Consider the following 20,075-nt stretch of genomic DNA (forward strand, 5'->3'; position numbering starts at 1 on the left):
CCCTGTCATGGGCAGGGACACCTCCCACTGTCCCAGGTTGCTCCAAGCCCTGTCCAGCCTGGCCTTGGACACTTTCAGGAATCCAGGGGCAGCCACAGCTGCTCTGGGCAGTCTGTGTCAGGGCCTCACCTTCCTTTTGGGAAGAATTTCTTCCCAATATCCAATCTAAACCCACCATATTTCAGATTATAAAAGAATATTTAAAGAATTGTAACTGTAGGAAATAACATAGTATTGAGTGCTTTGCAGCACTAATATGTGTTCCCACTGAAAATGATAGCCAATAAAATGGTTCCATAGTAAATCCGGTGTATTGTAAATGCAGGCTATCCCAATGGGAAGAAATTATGATGTCTGACTCAATTCAGAATGCTGAATGATTTCTTTATTATAACTATGGCTAAAATACATTAATATGCTATATAAAAAGGCAGAGACTAAAACTACATACTACTTTCTCTATCTCTCACAACTCGTGACCCTCTCTCCAGAGTCCAGCCCCAGGTGGGTTGGATTGGCCATCAGGCTCAAACAATCCTCACCACAATCCAATCAAGCACTCACTCCAGGTAAACAATTCTCCAAACACATTCCACATAGGAAAAGCAAGGAGCAGAAATAGAAATTGTTTTCTCTTTAATTTCTCTCTGTGCACCTCTATGAAATATCCTAAGATGGAGAGAAACGTGCTTGCCATACCTGTGGGATTTCTGTGCTGCCTTTTTAACAGTAGTTCCCAGCATGTAGTTCACAGGGTCATGGGGCTGCATGGATTGCTTGTCAAAGCTTTGTGAAGGGAAGCTCAGAAGAACAAGCCTTATTCCAGGAGCATTTCACTCTCTGTCCATGGGTCCTACCTCCTGAAGGATTGCAAGCAGAAAAAGGTTGAAAGCTGCAATTGCAACCACTTCTAACCAGTTCTGCTTGACTTCTAGGCATCACATTAAAGCCATTTAGAACAGCTACCACTTTGTGTGTCCCTGATCCCATCTTTAATGACGAACATCATCATTCCCTGTTGGTTCCTGCTGATGTCCCAGTCCAGAGGCTCCTGGTCAGTGCATTTATGGCACCAGGAGCAGCAGGAGGAGGAATCCAGTTTGAAGTCTGGTGCAGGTACAGAACAACGTCCTATTATTTGTAGATAGCAATACTGGTAGAGGTACATCTGATCTTGAAAAATCTCCAGCTCTGGAATGGATGTTTCATAGTATTATTTAATAATAGCTATAAAAACAGGTAAGCTCCTCAACATTTGGTGATGAGTATCTGCACTTAAAACATGTAGGCCTTTTTCCCCACCAAGAGTCCTAATTACTCCTTTTTATAACTTAAAAAGTGTGTGTTATTAATTTGCTTTCTTCCATCTTTTAATCAGCATAACAATCTAAAAGTAGTTAAAATGGTTGACACATCTAAATTTTACTTAATGGAACCCTGAAAGTATAATTTCATTGTCTTGGATTTGCTCTTTTCCCTCATACAAATTCCTGAGTATAACAGAAATAATATAAAGTGTTTTGTAAATTCAAATGTTTCTTTGGCTACTGGAACTAATTATTAGTAATGGAGAGCAGAAGCCATGAAGACAAATAGCTTATAAAAAGATAATAATCTGTTCATTCTGCAGTAAAGCAGTCAGGCTTTTTAAAATTTGCAAAGTCACACAAGAATTACTATGGGCTGTTCATAAGATACAACACCAAAATTTGTTTTAGGATGAAGCTGAAGCCAAGTAATGCACTAAGAAAAGGTTTAGAGTAATTTTTTACACTGACAATCTGGTACCTCAAATCTGTTCTGCAAGAGAGGTATTTTCATTTATCAATGAGAAGTGAGAGCAGAGAATATTTGGCGCCAGGTCGTTCTCTTGTTTTTCTTTGGGATGCCAATTTTTAGTGGAGTTCCTGCTTGTTGATTTGTTAGGGCTAGTGCAAGTATATATTTGTAGCATCATCTGTTTAAGCACTTAATGATTCTTTTCTTCAGTGGAATACATTTATTTTTGTCCCTTAGCTGGGGAGGCTAATTAGGCTTTGAACACACTTGAAGTTGACTTCTGTGCAGTTTGAGAGAAATGTTGATGCTGTTTTTTTGTGTCCTACCAGGTATTATTACCCAAATGTCAGAGACCATCTGGTTGCCAGAGGGGCCTTGCCTTTGTCACGGCTCTGTGCCATGGTGACTCTGCAGCACCGCAAAGAGATAGGGATCCAAACATTTAACCTTCCCTTGGTGCCCCGGGCTGACTCCTCAGAGGAATTTCATCTGCGCTCTTCAGGTGAGCAAGGCTTGTGAGTTTTCCCTTCATGTGGAAAAACCAGGCTCAGTTGAGGAAGCCTCTGGGCAGCACAATAGTGTTTGAGGTGTGCAAAGGACGAAGAATACAGCCTCAAGTTATGCCAGGGAGGTTTAGGTTGGATATTAGGGAAAATCTCTTCCCCTAAAGGGCTGCCCAGTCCTGGCACAGGCTGCCCAGGCCATGATGGAATCCCAAGCCCTGGCAGGATTTAACAGCTGTGTGGATGTGGCATTTGGGGATGTGGGAGAGTGGTGGCGTTTGCAGTGCTGGAGGAATGGTTGGACTCCATGATTTTTTGGGTCTTTTCCGGCCAAACTAGTTCTGATTCTGTGTCAAATTCTGCCAATATAAAGTCTGTTTGCCTCCAGGGCAAATAAAAATATGGATTTGCGTTGGCAATTGAAACCAACCAGGAGTGGTTTTCCTCCCAGCTTTCACTAACACTATAATGAGTAAAAAATCCGTGATTAAACACAGGAAACCCTCAAACTCTCAAGAAGTTGAGTCGGCTCCCGGGCTTGCCATACTGGGGGTGGGCCACAAGAGGGCGCCACTGCGGTTGGCGGGATGCGATCCTGGAATTTCCCTCTGTACCTCCCTGGATCCAGCTGTACCTCCCTGGATCCAGCTGTACCTCCCGGGTCCAGCTGTACCTCCCTGGGTCCGACTGTACCTCCCGGGTCCGACTGTACCTCCCGGATCCGGCGGTACCTCCTGGCTGAAGTGCAGCCTCTTGCACTGCCAATCCCGGTGGATTAGTGGAGTTATTTTTCTTAGGAAAATACTCATTAATAGAGTAAGTTTTGTATTAATAAGTATAGCTAAACATCGAGTCTGTTGGATGTACTTGCATTGAGGGCTGAGCATTTCTTTCCTTTCTTTCTTTTGTTTAATCCAGGTTTGCTCGATGTGAGTGTGAGGTACCAGCGATCCATGAAAATAGCAGCTGGAATAACTGCTCAAGCTGTGTCACTTTCTGTACGAATACACAGGGCAGCTGGTTTGCAGGCAGCAGCCAGGTAAAGCCTAAATCAAAAAGGACTACTTTTCACTTAAAACAGCTTTATCTGGAGGCAGCAGGCTGCGGCATGAGTTTAGATCAAATTCTTGCTGGCAAATTTTCCATGTGCAGAGACCAAGATTCAAAGTGGGTCCTGCTCCAAAGTGAAAATTGCTTTATAAAGACCATCAGCAGTTCTTCTGGTTCCTGAAGCTGCAGTACAGGGTGGAGCATTTGTTCTGCAGAAGGATGAAGGTTGGCAGGACATGTTTTCCTACATTTCCACGTTTTTTTACACCAAAGACCGATACAAAAATTGGCTGATATAAGATGGTATCTATTGGGCATTGGATCCTGGTGTTGCTGATGCTATTTAAAAGCTAGCCGAGGTTGTTTTCTTGCATTTCACTGTGAAAACCTCAATAAACTGACTAGGAAATGAAACATGTTCCTTTCCACCTTAAGGCTTCTGCTGCCAGTGGGTGGTATCAGCTGGACATAGTTCCAGAATATGTGATTTTCAAGAGTTAGGAAAGGGCTAGAATAGAGGGAGTCAGTTCCAGAAGAGAAGGATGGCTCCTGTCATTCCAGAGCCATGGTCTGGCCCTTTCTCAGTGTTGCTGTGAGACCCTGGTCCATCTGAATTCAAGCAGATCCTGAAAGGTAAGGATCACTGTTGTATGGTGCTTGGAGAAGTCAAGGGAATGGAGTGACCTCAGAGCCCTCATCCTTTAGGTGTATGATCTGAGTAATGCCTGGCTCTGGTTTATTTGTAAATTGTTCCATTTGCTAATTTCACCTCCTTTCACTGGTCAGTTCTGGTCTGTAAAAATAATGTGGCTTGGCCTTCGGCTTCTTTCTGGAGCAGGTTCTCTGGGAAGATATTCTGCAGTACTGTGTGTCCATAATGGTGCTAAGTACTTTCTCAAGCACAGATAAGTGCACAGCCACCAGTGATGAACTCCTCTCACCATTTCATATCTGTTCCTAGTATGTTCAGATGGAAAGAAAAGATGAAAATGCAGTCAGAATACACATGCATTTTGACTTAGAACATTCACTGCTAGTCCCATCTGTTCACCTCTCTTTTGAGCATGTTAGTTCCTAGATTCCTGATGCATTATCTGCATTCTTTTCCTTCTTTCCTTTTTTTTCCCCATGTGGAATGAAGAGCTGTGGCCCAGAAGAACCCCTCTGTCCAGTACTACGCAGGGGTGGGAGTGAATGCCTATGTGTGTGTGCTCCTGTCCTTCCTGCCCCAGGCGCAGACACGCAGCACACCAGCCGTGCCCTGCTCCTTCTGCCCAGAGTTTGAACAGCACCTGGAGTTCCCTTGTCATCTCATCACTCAGAAAAGCAGTGGAGAAACCTCTTCTCTGGGGGAGTTCTTGCAGTCTGCCAGTATTTTTTTCTCCATCTACCATCAGAGCACCAAGTCAGGTAAGGACAATAGACAATTGCAAGGATTGAATACTTGTGTAGAAGTCCCCTTAATTTTAGTGTAGAAAAAAAAAAATACTCCTAGAATAATGGAATAGTTCGGGTTGGGACTTGCAAAAGCCCTCCTGCAATGAGCAAGGCCATCTTCCAGGAGGTCAGGTTGCTCATAGCCCTGTGCAGGGACCTCTGCAGTTGCTAATAGATGTTATTATCTAAATTTGGGAGAGATTGTTCCCCTTGTGCAAAGAGTTTTTGAGACTCCCAGTGATGAAGATCACCTCTTACCAGCTGTCCTCCAGTCAATCACTTCTAAACCTTATGTATCAGTTGGGTGTATTTACAAAATTATCTCTTTCCAGACACTGACAAATTGGCTGACAGAACATCCAGAGATTATCTTCTTGGGACAGTCACGATTCCAACCAGAGATCTGCTGACAAGAAGATCAGGTAACACAGCAGTGCTGTGCAGCTGGTTTGCAGGCATAGATTTACACATTTACATTCTGTGTAAATGCTATTGAAATGCCTTAAAATTATTTCCATTCCTGTTTTTGGGGGTTGTTTTGGTTTTGGGGAGAGTTTCTGGGTTTTTTTTAGACCAAAGTTATTTCAGATGTTCCCCATGTGTTCAGTAAAAATCCTGTATTAAAAAAGCCACATAAAAGTTGTGGATTGAAAATCTGTTTTCAGGGTGTAGGATGTTTAGTGGCTGAATGAATATTCTAGGGCTACTATGAAGGAATTTAACTCCATGCCAGCTGAAACCTGTGCCTAAAATCTTTAGGACTTTTTTCAGTGCTGTTTATTTTCTAGATAGAAAGTCCAAAAAGGATGTCAAGTCCATGAGTTGCAGTTTAGTGCAGGACCAGTGACCGCTTTTCAGATGTCAAAGTTGGAAACAAAAGTCTTAGATAATTAGAAAGTAGTAGGATTAACTCTTTTTTGTGTTTTTTAACTATGTGTGAAATATCTCAGTGCTTTTTTTGGGTCCCTTCCATTTCAGAATATTCTGTGACATTTCTGTGAAAAAATTATTCACATATCTGTCCACTAACGATCTCCTCTATCTATATTAGTTTGAGATTATTAAACCTTGTAATAATTATGGTTTTATTATTGCCTTTGTTACTTTTGCTTTAATTTCAGTGAAGTTCTCGTTTTCTCCAGCCCAAAATTCTGAAGTTGTTTTTAATGGGAAGAGAGGAGGAAAGAAATGAGAATACATAATTTTATAATTGGATATCCCAGGGATGCAGTTTCATTGTAAAATGGGTGTTGTTAATGAAGTGAAAAATCCTTTGGGATCAGAACTGCTGCCGAGGTTTTTAGAAGGCCAGTAACTCATTGCTCTTTCAAATTAGAAATTATTTAATACAATTCCAAATGAGAAATAAACCCTTGGCATTCTGGTCCCTGATTGATGGCCAGGGAGGTGACCATTCTTCACAGACATTTTTGGAAAGCTGGGACAAGTCTAACGGGATCTTTCCTCCCGAAGGCATTTCAGGCTGGTACCCGGTGACCCTCTCGGATGAGCCGATGCCTCCGCGCCGCATAGACGCCGTGCAGGCCGTTGTGGGAGGGCTGGAAGTCTCCGTTGCCTTTGCCCATCAGGGTGACAGGGAGCGTGTTTTGGAGGCTGCCAGGCTCTTGGGGTGGAGCGACAAGGAGCTCCACGAGGACAGCGGGGACGGGAGCGGTGACTGGGAGCAGAGTGCCGGCCGGGTGGCTGTGACCATCTCCACCCCGAGGGTGTGGCTGCCACTGCACTGTGTGCTGCTGGCCGGCCAGACACACCTGCACAGAAGCACCCACTGCTACCTCAGGTACAAACTGTACAACCAGGAGGCCACCTGGACGTGGCTCAAGCGGCCGAAAGTGAGTGAGGATGCAGAGAACGTTACGGTGAGCTTCAGGAAACCCAGCAAGGTGACTCTCAGAAGGAGCCAGGGGCTGCTGTGGTTCTTCAGAGAGGAGAAATTAGAAATCCAGGTGTGGTGGGCATATGGCAAGGAAAATGAGGTGGAAAGACCCCTCGATACAGATCGTCTTATTGGATCTGCCTACGTCGACCTGGCAACATTAGCAGAGAGATCCAGGAGAACACTAAGTGTTAGTGGTGAGTCACTGAAACACAGGGTCACATTTCATTCCTCTTTTTGGCAATTTAATGTGGTTCCTTCTCTAGTAACTTTATTCACAGCTTTGTTTTGTCCTCCACAGAATCCCAGGGTGGTGGGGTTAGAATGCATCTCTGAAGATCACCCAGTCCCACACCCTGCCCAGGCAGGGTCACCTGCAGCAGGTGACACAGGAACACATCCACGTGGGTTTGGGATGTCTCCAGCAAGGGAGACTCCAGGCCTGCCCTGGGCAGCTATTCCAGGGCTCTGCCTCCTCCATGGAAAGAAGTTCTTCCTCACACTGAGGCAAAACTTTTGTTTTAGTTTATGGCTTCTATCATCTACATGGAACTCATCAGCTTTGTGGACTGATAGGCTCTTCTTTTAGATGCACTCAGGAATGGGAGAAAGAACAAGAGTTAAAACAAAATTTTATGCAGGGTATAAGTTGTATTCTCCATATATGTATATAAAATTTTGTGGAGTTTGTTTCCAGGGCTTTCAGGAATTTGATGTGCTTTAATCTGAGTTACTGGGGGAAAATGAAGCTCTACCAAATGTGGGGGATTGGTCGTGGTTTTTAATGTTTCCAAGCTTGTGCTTTTGGATGATAATGCACATAGAAATTACACTGATAATCAAAATTTGTTCTGCCAGACTCGTGAGATCTCTACAGCAATAAACTGTAGCAGCTGTTCTCCAGGCTCCTGCTTTTCCTTTGGCTCAGTTCCTGGTTGTCTGTGATTCTCCTGCAGGTGTTTATCCATTGTTCAGATGCAATGCTGCAGACCTGGCAGGAGCCGCTATGCGTGTTCACATCAGCCTCGCTCCCACTCCCGCTCCCACTGCCCTGCCCAGACTTCCCTGTGCCGAGGAATGCAGCAACAGTGAAGATGAGGGCACAGGGGAAAGCCCTGCTCTGAGCCAGCAGCTCTCTGACAAACAGCAAGTGGATAATGCAAGTTCAGGGATCACCAATGGCGAACCACAGAAAGAAGACATGATGTTTCTGGAAAACACAGTTGCTGTCAATATCCTTGTGGAAAGAGCAATGCATCTAAGTTTAAAAGGTAAAATCTCACAAACACACCCTTTCTCTTCTTTCTTTCTTGCCTTTCTTTTTTCTTTCTTTGTTTTCTGTTTCGTTTTCCTCTGTGATCTGTTCCTACTCCAGCAAAGTGAATAGCAGGGACGGATCCTGAGCTTGGGTTTGTGGTGTCGCAACCCCACTGTGTAAGCACAGGGAAAGCAAGAGGCTGAACTACACAGCCTATCTTCATGAATGAATTCCAGGATATAAGTAACTTGATATTACCTGTTAGAGGTGACAGCTGAATTCTGAAGTTAAGCATTATTTAAATAGCTAAACTCCAAATTAAGCATTGACTGAATAACTAAACCCCAAGATGCCCCTATCTCACAGACTCCTGCACATTAGCACATAATAAATTTGTAAAGCTGGCTCACTGTACTCAGCTTTTCTTCCCCTGATAACAGAGCTAAGAGTGAAATGCAAGCCATGATTTAAGGGTATGTAATTCTAAAGGATTCTGAGCCCTGCAGATGGATTTTTATAATCATTCTAGAATATTCTGGAATTCATAGACTTTGGAAAACTGATGCAATTTTATTTGTTATTGCAAAGTTTTTGATGCTATAAAGGAGGTTTCTTTTGAGTATTGCAGAAATATTTAAATATTTCTGTCTTGCAGTGTGGAGAGTAGCTCAAGCACTGAAATAGGATCCTCAGGACCTGGGTTGCATTCCTAGCTTTACTTCTGACTTCTTAGATGATCTTGGGCAAATGTTTTTTCTGTTTCTCCCTTGACTATTCCATTTTCTGCTCTATGAAAGGTTCATGCAATATTTGCTTCTATTGCAAATATAACATACTATCAGCTTCACCAGTGAAAAGGAGTATTTTCTAGATGGTGGATTTCTTTGCCAGCTGTGTGGTCTTAATTGCTGAGCTGCCTTCAGATTTTGTTGTTGTTGTTATTAATTAAAAAATCTGTATTTATTTCTATATAATTTCAGGAAGCCCATTGACAGAACGTGAAGTAGCAGCCCCCAGCAGCTGTGTGTCATTTGCTGTTGCTGGTGCAGATGCTCCAGTGACCACTCCAGTGATAGGAAATACAGACTCACCAGTCTGGGACTTCCGGCAGCAAGCAAGGTGAGAGATGGGGATTCACACAGATCTGACAGCCAGGCCAGGTGGGAAAAGGATGTATGGTTTGGGGATTTTTAGCTCAGACCTGGATATCTGAGCTTAAATTAAAAAAGATTAATTGTCTGCTTCAAGGAATCTCAGCAGACCAAGTCATTCATGGCAGTATTCAGGAATTAACCTATGTGATCCATTCTTGTGTCTCCTCCAGTGTTTTGAAGATCTGAATTCCTTCAAACAACTTAAAAACTGATCTACATTTAACACTTCATTTTTACATTTGTAATTTTTTTTATCTCCAGCAATGAACTTAAACATTACAGCTTTGAACCATAACCTGAGTGCTTTGCTGTCACTGTGTTATTGAGTCATGAATATAAACTATCAACTGTATTTCTGTTCCTTCACAGTTTCTTTGTCCTGTCTTAAATGTACAGCAAGAGTGAGGAGAGGGAAATACTTATTGAATGAGCAGAAGCCCAAACTATGTAGAGATGTGTTATGCTTTGAGGCTCGGTAATTTTGGGGTTTGTTTTGTTCCTGCCCCATCAGTACAAAAAAAAACTGGCTTGTCTGGGTAGATAAAATGACATTGAAACCTCAGAAGCATTTTACTGCTTCTTCCTGCTTTGCATAAAATGTTACGGGTTTTGTTCCTAACAGGTTATTCAAAGAACTTCTCCTGGATCCACAGCAAACCTTGGTCTTCAAAGTGTGGCACAAAGCAGGTAAAGTCTGTGGTGCAGTATTAGGAGGAGTGTATTTTCTGCATCCCCTTCCTTAGGTTTCTTGTATTTCATGCATGGAAAATAAATTCTTTCAAGTGAATAGGAGAGTAGAATTGTAATGCCATCTTTTGCCTTGTATGAGAAGAATGCTACAGATAAATGCCTACTGATTTCCTGGTGCTTGGCATCCTCCTTTTCCCATTAATCATCTTACAAGATTTGGTTCATCCTTATTTTCTCTGGTTTTATTTTGATGGTGCTTTAGAGGTTGGATTTTCCTGCTGAAAGAAATTCTGAACTACTTCCTTCACTTGCTGTTTATTGTTGCTGCAGCTGGTTGAAGTCTGGCCAGGCAGTTGTAGCCAAATGCATTTATTTCTTTTTACATATTGAAATTCGACTGTCTGATTTTTGCTTCAAAAATGAGCTTCCTGCGTATCCAGAGTACTGCGTGTGCACAGTGGTTTTCCTGCTCATCCCTCTCCCTGCCCTGGGCTTTCAGTGTTCTGCATGAACATTTTTAGCTGAACATAACTGAGGTAATCCAAATAATATCCCCCTGTTGGACAGGATTGTTCTGGACCTCGGGTCAAATTCCAAGCCATACTTCAAGGGCTGTAATTTCAGCATTCCTGAAAATGATTGATATCAGTGTATGTGCTTTGTGTCCTTCCTCCCCAGAGTCGGAGCGAGTGATAGGATTTGCATCTGTGGACCTTTCTCCTCTCCTCTCTGGCTTCCAGCTGGTGTGTGGGTGGTACAACATCACAGACTTCAGCGGGCAGTGCCGAGGGCAGATCAAAGTGGCCGTGTCCCCTCTCCAGAATATAAATCATCTCAAGGAAGAAAGGCAGGCCAGGGCCCAAAGCCAGCCGGAAAGTTCTTCTGTATGTTCTTCAGTTTCCTCCCCTCTCACACCTTATTGGATTACTAATAATCAGCACTCTGGGCTCCTGAGCAGATTCACCACCAATTCACAGCACTGTTGTGGACCAGTCTGCATAAATGTACCAAAACCACCTCATTCCTTAGGAATTTTGCTCCAGGTTTCCATGGCAGTGCTAGTTACACCACCTCAACCAAGCCATGAGCATCCCCATTGGCTTCACTCTGTGGTTGCTTCATGGTTCTGTGGGATTTTTTTTAGGAGAATATTCTGTGCATTTGGATGTCTGGGAGCATGGCATAGTTCTCTTTGCTGCTTTGGGTGACAGCTGGTGCTCAAAAACAGACAGTAGATTCAACTCTTCATTGGTTAGGAAACATCTAATTTGGCAGGAATCTGTTTTTCTGGGATGTTTGCCATTTTTTCTGGGTTTTTCTTTATTCTCTAGACTTCCCAGATATGCTTGGGTGTATTATAGACACGTAATGCAGCCTTTATCCTACTTTCCATCACTTTACTCGCTGATAGCATGGTGGGAGTTAACAAAACTGTCTGAAATGAAAATGCTGTGAAATAGTACTTTGGCTCAGTGCTGGGAAATAATTTGAAAATTTAAAGCTATTTAGAAAGCCTAAAATTTTGTTACATCAGCAGGATAATACCTTAATTTCTCTTATTTTCTTATTGTGAAAGACTCATATACAGTGTTCCTTTTTCCTTTTCATCCTAGGGGAAGGTCAGCTTTCCAGCTTGTCCTAGTAATTCTGCAAACTTGTCCAAGCAGATGTTGAATTCCTTGTCAAAGGAAGTCGGCGTTCTTGCTCGAGAGCAGTAAGTCCACAGGCTGACAATGTTTTTTGGTTATTTTCAGGTCTCAGAAATATCTCCCAAAAGCCAATTGACCCTACTGGGAAAATGGTGCATCCTGTCCAAGTGTGTCCACCGTGTTTGGACTTAAAAATCAGTGAACATTCCCTTTCCCAGTGAGAGACAGGTGCAGGAGGTAACAATCCTGGGAAAGGTTCATTTTGGCACAGCCCAGATGTTCTTTCCTTTGTCATTAATACTTCCTGATTAGTTTCATTTGCACCCTGGTAAATAAGGATGTAAATGGTGCCATGGATAAAGCTGGCAGGTATTTTCTCCAGGCCCTGATAAGAATGAGGGTTGTGTCTGTATTTGGTTCTATTTTTATTAAGTGTAAATTAGAATAGAGTATTCCTGATGCATCCCCTTTATTTTGCCTTAATTTCTGTCCATGGACAGTGAATGACAGCTGGTGAAACACTGTAGCATTGCATATTACAGGAGTAGGACTGTCAGATATCCTGCAGTAATTCCTGCTTTCTGTGAGTGAGAGTGTTTTAGTTTATTATTTGATTATTTAACCTACAGAGATGATCCTCTTCCCATATGTGTCTTTAAAGTTTAGCAGGACTGTGGGCCACCACTATGGGATCTGAACAACTTGGGAGCTGCCAGCAGGCATGGAAAGCTCCCTACCAGCCCCACTATTAACCTGACTTTGGTATAAATCTGAGACAGTAAATTACATTCCTGTGCACATTTGGAAGAACTGGTTTCATCCATCGGTGGCTCTTTAGTGGATTTCAAGACATGGTCTATTCTTAGTTATTCTATAACTAGACTTATTCTTAAATCTAGTTAGCAGACTTAGCACAGTTAGAGGTCCCAGCCTGGTTTTTGGTATTAAACAGGGCTGTTTTTAGCAGGATTAGCCTCCCTGGCACACAGACGCCTCGGCACGAGGAGCACATGCAGAACGTGCGCAGATTCCACAAGTCCCTGCGGCAGGCAGACGGGAACGCGCACCGCTCGGCACCACCGTCCTCACGTGCTGCGCTCCTCACCGCTCTCAGGTAAAGCAGGGCTCTGGCCAGTAGGGCAGGCCAGGCCTAGGTTACCAGGGAAGGGCTTGGAAGTGATGGATCCAGTTCTGGGGAAACGAAAGTGAACGAGCGCGATAACCGACTGAGAGATTCCGGCATAATTTACGGCGGCTTGAGGCGAGGCTGGAAAGTCAGGGACTGGACGGGGAGCTCCGCAGCAGGACTGAGATGCTGTAGCAGGGTGGTGAGTTGTTGAAGGGGAGCAGCAGCAGCAGTGTTTCCAGACCTGGAGGGAATGCTTGGATTATCCATCCTGGTGCTGCTGTTACAGAACAGGTGCTATGAAGCCAATAGTCCCTTCAGCTGACTTCCACAGGTAGAAGGACAAGCCTGTGAGCATTTCTGGGGTGCACAGAGCAGTGTATCCTTTCCCATCAGGGTGTTTTTGTTCTTGCTAAGGACACTGTTCTCTTGACTAGATTTTAGGTTTAAATGAGATCTAAATTTAGAAGAATAGTACTTATTATCTGTAGGACTATAGGAAGGAAAGAGACTTACTGAGGTGTTTCATCCCTTCCTGCGCTACCACAAGCAATGTATCCTAAAATGTATCCTAGAATAAAACACATAGAAATCTTTGGATTTTTATCTAGCTCAGCCATAAGTCACACAATATCCTTGGCTTTATGACCTTTATTGGAAGGTCATCTCAAATCCAGCTCCTTTGATTACCTAAGTTTAGAACTAGCTCTTTTTTAGCTTCCAGCCCAAGTTTCATAGCCAAGTCAGGATTTGTTCTGGAATGTTTTCCCCTTTCTTAGAGCAACCTCAACACTTGCCTACTGATCTGCTTTTCAATAAAAACCTTTAATCTTTTACTTGCATATTTGCATGTTGTTGACTAGAATGATCCAACTGAAAACCCAACTAAAGCCACAGGCTTATTTTCCCCCTCTGACCAAATTTCTGACCACTGTTTGCAGAAAAAACTTGAGCGAGCTGGATGAGATTCAAAGATACTTCAGTGAGAAGCTGACCAAGTCTTTTCCCAACTTCAGCACATCCAAACCAAGCCGTGAGGAGTGGGAGAGTGACCATCAGGGCTCAATGAGCAGAGAAGGGGATCCCAAAGGCTGCCATCTTTTAGAAAACTCTAGTCAGTTGGTGTCTCAGGTCAGCAGCCTAATCAATGGTAAGTTGTTGCTGTGAGTAGCAAAATGACAAGGAAATCAAATCCCTGCTGGTGCTTTAAAAATAACTTACCAGAGTAGAGAATAAACTGGAGCCCAGAGCTACAGTTGCTGCCAGTTGGAAAGTTATTCCATGCTTTTTCTGCCCATGGCTTCCTGCAGGGAAGCAGCATTTCCAAGAGATGAAGGGCACATCCCTATTATGCCAGAATTTGCCATTCTTCTGCCACTTTGATATTTTCTTTTTTCCGGCTTTTTATTCCCCAAGGTTGTGCTCTTTTAATGTCATTCCTCATCCTTAGCAATGGTTTTTACTGCTTTTTTACATGCCTTCGTCTACAATCTGTTCCAGACTCTTCCTTCTCCTTTTCCAAATGTCCCCCACCATTCCCTTGGAGCAGGACTTGCCTCAAAATAGTTAGTCACTTTACATAATACTGGTGAACTCAATTCCCAGAGGATGCAAGCAATGAATAGGATCTGCTCACAGGGAAACAAAAATAAGTGATTGTGGATTTTTAAAGAATTTGTAAAATTTCCCAATAATTTCATCCTTAATGCTTGTTTTTTCCTTAGCATTTCTGTTCCTCTGCCCTTGTCAGTGGGAAGCAGAGCAGAACATGCTCACATCAGCATTGTTTGCAAAGCTGCGCATGTTTAGCTCCCAACCATCCTTACATCTAGGACTTTCCTGCCACAAACCGAAATAAATCAGATTTAAGCTGAATTGTTGCTCTATGCATTTACTGATGCTCTTTTTTGTTAACCAGACTTGCAGACTATAACTAAAAATAGCAAGGAAGCTTCTAACGTGCATCAAGACAGCAGCAGGAAGCTGGGTGCTTTGGATGTGCCCAGCTCGGAGGAGGAAGAAGCCAGACCTGGAGTTCCTGGAGGCTGGCTGGAGCCAGATGCGCCCGGCGTTTCGGGTGACATGCAGCAGCCGTTCAGTGCTGGCAGGTCTGTGTTTGAGAGACACATGCTGCACCAGCTCCTAGGCCCCATTGTCCCTGAAGACAAGCATCCAGTGGGTTATATCCAGGAAAACAGAGGTGCTTTTGTCATCCAGCCACACAGTGAAGAAGAATATGAAGAAGATGTCGTAGAACCACGAGCTCTCAATGAAATAACAACCGCGACAGACAGGACGAGCCCCTGGTCCAGCATGATCTCGGAAACAGGGCAAGGGGCTGGGCAGCATCCTCTGGAGCCCAGGCCTGAAGATCAGCACTCTATGGATACAGGTTGTTTCCAAAGAGGGAACAGCAGCACCTTGTCCTGCATGCTGCAAGGGGACAGCCAGAGAGTGCTCAGCACCCTGAGCCCACCCATGAGCCCTTACACAGGTGGGAACAGTCCCTGGGGAGCAGCAGGAGACTTCCAGACTTTCAACACTGGCACAGGAACAGCAGAGAAGGAGCCACTTCTGCCAGCTGAGGGGACCCCAGCTGAGGGGAACAGAGCACTGAACACTGAACCCGTAAAGAAAAGTGTGGAGTTCCATGCAGGCTCCAAGGAACTGCTGCCATCTCCGGGAGACATGGGTTTGACCAATCAAAAAACCACCAAGAGAGAGGAGGAGGAGGAAAATGCTGAGGTTGTAAATGGAGATCATCAAGGCAAGGAAGGAAGTGGTTCTGATGAAAACTGTGTTCGGAGTGTATCAGCCCAAGCTGGCTCAGAAAAAAATAGTGAGAGCTTCCCTGATGACAGCAGTGAAGACCCAGTGGAAGGCTCAGAAAACCTCATCAAACAAAAAATCACTTTGTATCCTTTACTCTTTTCTTGAACACTCTTGCATTCCATGACTCTTCTGCTTAGTTAGAACCTCCCTGGCCTCAGGACAGAGAAACTTGCTATGTGAAACTCTTCCCTGGGAAATTAATCCAGAGCTGGTGATCTGGGAAGGTGTTGGAGGACCTCATTACACTGTTTCACACAGTGTAGTGATGTCTTTCCTGAAACTTGTAGCCAGCAAACTTTATGATTTGTGAGAGTCACTTCATTTTGTGTAGTTCTGACATGTCTTGTTGCATTTCTCTCCATGTTATTTTTCCCCATGTGTTAGAGCCTTTGTGTTTCTCCTGTATTAAAAGAAACATGCTTTATTTTGCTTTTAAAACACTTCCTAATGTTTCTTGCACAAATTTCAAATCTTGGATTAAATGTTGGCATCTTTGCAGGATGAAGTCCTCTGCAAATTTGTGAGGTATTGTTTTAAAGCGAGTCGGTGTCCCATGCTCTGCAAGCCCAGGCGAGAGAACCAAGTGTTCAGAACAATGGAATATTTCCTATCTGGGACCTGTTAACAGCTGAGGCTTTTTCCACATCTGGACCTCTGTGCAACACAGCCAAAGGTTGTTCCTGAACAGTTCTGCTCAGGTCTGATCCTGTTGTTATTCCCGACTTCTTCCTTCCACCCGAGGAGATGGAAGCCTCCATGAGACTGCTCTGCACTTCTTTTCACCCTTCTGTATCTCCAAAAGTAAGTATGAGATGTCTTTTCCTTTATTGTCCAACTTAGTCCTTGAAGCAGGAACAAAACTTCTCCCTTCCTTTGCCTTCCAGCACTCAGCTTAGATGTGATGGCTTCCAGCAGTGTCAGGGGGAATCTTCCTGACACCTCTCCATGAGGATGGTTTTAAACCTCCGTGGCCATGTTGTCTGTGATCCTTGTGCCTTTATATCAACCAGTTGTTCAGCATGCTCAGAGAATGCTGCTCCATCAGGGTCAGTGGAAGTGGCAGGTTCTCACTCTGCACTTCTCTGTGCTCTCATGTGAGGTGACACACCTAGTTGTGAGCAGTTTTGACTTGTAATTATGGCTTCAGTTTATCTCTTTTAGATGAGGATTGAATGGGGGAGTTTGGAGCAGGAGAGGGGGTTCTGGAGAGGTGTCTTGTAATGGTTCTGCCACCCAGGGAGTAGTAGAATGACCTGAGTGATTGTTCCTCCTGCACCAAAGCTGTGGATTGCTCAGGTTTTGCTTCTTTTATGTTCATAAGGATTTATTTACAGCGAGAAGTTTGTGGCTCAGCTGTTTCAACGTCTACATATTTATCTTATTTTCAGTTCATAAAAGAGGGGTCATATGAAAGAGAGAGAGTGACTTTTTACACAGGCATATAGTGATGGGATAAGAGGAAACAGTTTTAAACTGAAAGAGGGGAGATTTGGACTGGATATTGGGAAGAAATTTTTCCCTGTGAGGGTGGGGAAGCCCTGGCACAGGATGCCCAGAGAAGCTGTGGCTGCTCCATCCCTGGAAATGTTCTGGGCCAGGTTGGATGGGGCAGCCTGGGACAGTGGAAGTTGTCCCTGCCTATGGTCCTTTCCCACCCAAATCATTCTGGAATTCCATGATCCTTTTCCAGCCCCAGCTCTGCTGTGGATGTTGATGTGGCTCTGGGTGTGCAGCAGCTGGGCTGTTTGTTTACCACTCCCAGATAAGTTGATGCCTTTATTCCTCTCCATATGACCTATGAAACAAACACTTCAAGGAACATTTGTGTCACTGGGAACAGCTGAGTCTGTTTTGATGAATCAAAACAGACTCAGGCTCTAACAGCTCTGAGGTCATAGAAACCACTGGTTTAATACTAATACCAATTTTACTTGAGTTGCCTCTCTGCAGCTCTGAGCTGAGTGGCTGGAACTACAGCCCTGCAAATTATTACTGATTAGGCAAAATGTTAGCAAGACACTATTTTGATATTTTGATCTTAAAGCACTTAATTTGAGGATTAGCTGGCACTAATTCTTTGCTGCACCACTTGTAGGATGTGCTGAGACAGGATTTGGTTGTGCCTTGTTCATCAGATTTTCTCTGTAAAGAACCAGTTTTTCACTGCTGCCAATGCATAGAGGTCAGAAAAAATGCTTCCTCATAGTTTTGTTTTTAATTGGCCTTTGCAATGTCAGCTTCTAAATCTGGACTTGGTTTGGTTCTGCACAGGTCAGCAAACGCCAAGTGTGATAGCGAGGCTGAAATCCGAGCTGTCCTCTGGACATTGCCAGAGCCCTCTCTCACTTGGCAGCTGGCAAGCCTCTCTCCTGGCCTTCCTAGTGCTCCTGCCACCTCTCCCTGACTTGTCTGACTCGCTGCTTTCCCCATCTTCCTTCCTTGAATGACAAAGCAGTGGTGAAGTGTGGAGCTGGGCAGTTGCAGCAAAGGAGCTGGCAGCCTTTGAGACAAAATGTCTTAGCTCCTGCTGTGAGAACATGGGGCCCTGAGGAGGTGCTGCAGTAGGTCAGGCCCAGCATGGATGCTGTGACCACCTTCCAGGGATCAGAGTTTTGTAGAGCCTCACAAAACCTCTTTGTTTTTTACTGCTTTTCTCCATTACATCAAACTATCGCTTTCCATTCTTGAGGTTCTTCCCAGCTCTTGTCTTCCACACTGCTCACCTGCTCTGAGTGGGGGTTAGAAGAAAGGTTTGAAAAGTCAGAGTTTTAATAAGCTTTTCCATAAAATGCCGGAATCCCAGAATGGTTTGGGTGGTAAAGAACCTCAAAGATCCTTTTGCTCCACCCCCTGCCATGGGCAGGGACACCCTCCACCATCCCAGGTTGCTCTAAGCCCTGTCCAGCCTGGCCTTGAACACTTCCAGGGATCCAGGGGCAGCCACAGCTTCTCTGGGCACCCTGTTCCAGGGCCTCTCCTCCCTCATGGGGAAGAATTTCTTCCCAATATCCCATCAAACCCTGCCCTCTGGCAGTGGGAAGCCATTCCCCCTTGTTCTGGCACCCCAGGCCCTTGGCTGAAGTCTCTCTCCAAATGCAGTGATCTTTTTTTCCCCTCACCTCTAGGAATATTCCAACAGGATAAGAAACTTGCATGGAAACCAGTTTTACTCAGAATAATTCATATTTGTGTATACATAGACTTAGCTTCAGTGTAAGTTAGAAGTAACAGCAGATTCACAACAACAGGCACTGTATGTTCCAAAAATGCCAAAGGCGACAAGTACCAAAACATCCTTACTTGGTTGTGTTGTTCCTTCCTGATCTGCTGGATCTTCCTGCTTTCCTGCCTGGAAAGCAGGAGCAGGTGCAGGGCCACTGCCAGGGTAGGTTGTAGCCTGTTAACACAGATCTGTTCACCTCCATCCCTGTGCACAAACAAAACTGCTGGCAAACCTGCTGAGCCACAGTGCTGGAACATCCTCTGCCTCCAAGGCTGTAATTCTTTGACCTTGGAAGAGGCCATGCCCCTCACCATGAGCTATAACATGAATCTGCTGTAGTCCAGCCCCTGGCATGCAGGCACTGAGTAATCCTTGGCTGGTTTCAGTGTCGCTGCCATTCCTGTTAAAAGAAGAGTGCAGCGTGATCCTCGGTGCACGAGTCCCCTTTCCTCTTGCATCTTCCCCATGGAACACGTGTGCTTCCTGGCTGAGCACCAGACACTTGGAGCCTGGGAGACAGAGAGGGAGAAACCTGGAATGGGCTCTGCCCTGAGCCTGTTCTGGGGTGAGGAGTGATGTAAACATGACACTTCAGTTGTGTGCTCTGGAAACTATGCAGGAGGATCAAACTGGCAGTCAGAAACTGCCTGTGAGATGGATCAAAGGAAGGTTTGATGACCAAAAAAGAGCAAGGGGGCTGGGGAAGGGTCTGGAGCACCAGGAGAGGCTGAGGGAGCTGGAAAGGGGCTCAGCCTGGAGAAAATGAGGCTCAGGAGGAACCCTGTGGCTCTGCACAACTCCCTGACAGGAGGGCACAGCCAGGGGGGTCAGGCTCTGCTCCCAGGGAATGGGGACAGTCAAGCTGTTCAACCAGGGAAGATTTAGGTTAGATATTAGGGAGAAATTCTTCCCCCAGAAGGTTGTCCAGGGCAGCAGTGAGTCCCCATCCCTGGAGGGGTTTAAAGCTGTGTGGATGGGGCATCTGAGGACTTGTGGCACTTGGGATAGTGGTGGCCTTGACAGTGCTGAGGAAACAGCTCCATGATTTATGTGTCTTCTCCAACCTCAGTATTTCCATGATTCTGTGATTCTGGTCATCTGTCTGAGCTGGGAGTGTTAATGGTGCTTTTAAACCTCACTAATTTTGAGTCACACCTGTACGTGTAAAACAGCAGCAAGAACTGATGTAAAACCTTCCCCACAGCTGGAGGTTCATCTTTAGGAAGGTGGTTAGGATAAATACACACATCTTAACACCACTTCATCCTGCACATTGGGCAATGGTAGGAAGATGGGAGGAGGTGTATTTTAGCTGCTGATCTCTGAAACAGCATGCCAGTGGTGTGTTTTACAAGCACACCTGGTTTCCTGGCTGTGGGAGCAAACAGCTCTCCTTCACCTTGGTGACATAAACAGCATCAGGCACCTGCTCTTGTGTTGTGGCTTTGGAGAACAGAGCATTCTAGGGGTATTAGAT

At 44.6% G+C, this 20,075-nt stretch overlaps 1 protein-coding gene across 10 annotated transcripts in view; it reads left to right on the forward strand.

Annotated features, from left to right (window-relative positions):
* Positions 1 to 20,075, forward strand: part of C2CD3 (C2 domain containing 3 centriole elongation regulator) — a 39,106-nt gene that overhangs the window by 16,164 nt on the left and 2,867 nt on the right. For 6 of the 10 annotated variants that reach the window (XM_030264589.4, XM_030264565.4, XM_030264575.4 and 3 more), the window contains 15 exons: positions 936 to 1,116; positions 2,109 to 2,281; positions 3,201 to 3,321; positions 4,474 to 4,742; positions 5,102 to 5,191; positions 6,243 to 6,863; positions 7,623 to 7,937; positions 8,905 to 9,043; positions 9,701 to 9,765; positions 10,447 to 10,652; positions 11,382 to 11,482; positions 12,370 to 12,531; positions 13,485 to 13,693; positions 14,462 to 15,458; positions 16,074 to 16,176. In XM_030264589.4, the coding sequence (XP_030120449.2) occupies positions 936 to 1,116; positions 2,109 to 2,281; positions 3,201 to 3,321; positions 4,474 to 4,742; positions 5,102 to 5,191; positions 6,243 to 6,863; positions 7,623 to 7,937; positions 8,905 to 9,043; positions 9,701 to 9,765; positions 10,447 to 10,652; positions 11,382 to 11,482; positions 12,370 to 12,531; positions 13,485 to 13,693; positions 14,462 to 15,458; positions 16,074 to 16,176 (3,752 nt within the window). The other 4 variants (XM_072924457.1, XM_072924456.1, XM_012570002.5 and 1 more) reach the window with 4 other exon arrangements.

The sequence above is a fragment of the Taeniopygia guttata genome, chromosome 1 (genome assembly GCF_048771995.1).
Source record: "Taeniopygia guttata chromosome 1, bTaeGut7.mat, whole genome shotgun sequence".
NCBI lineage: Eukaryota > Metazoa > Chordata > Aves > Passeriformes > Estrildidae > Taeniopygia > Taeniopygia guttata.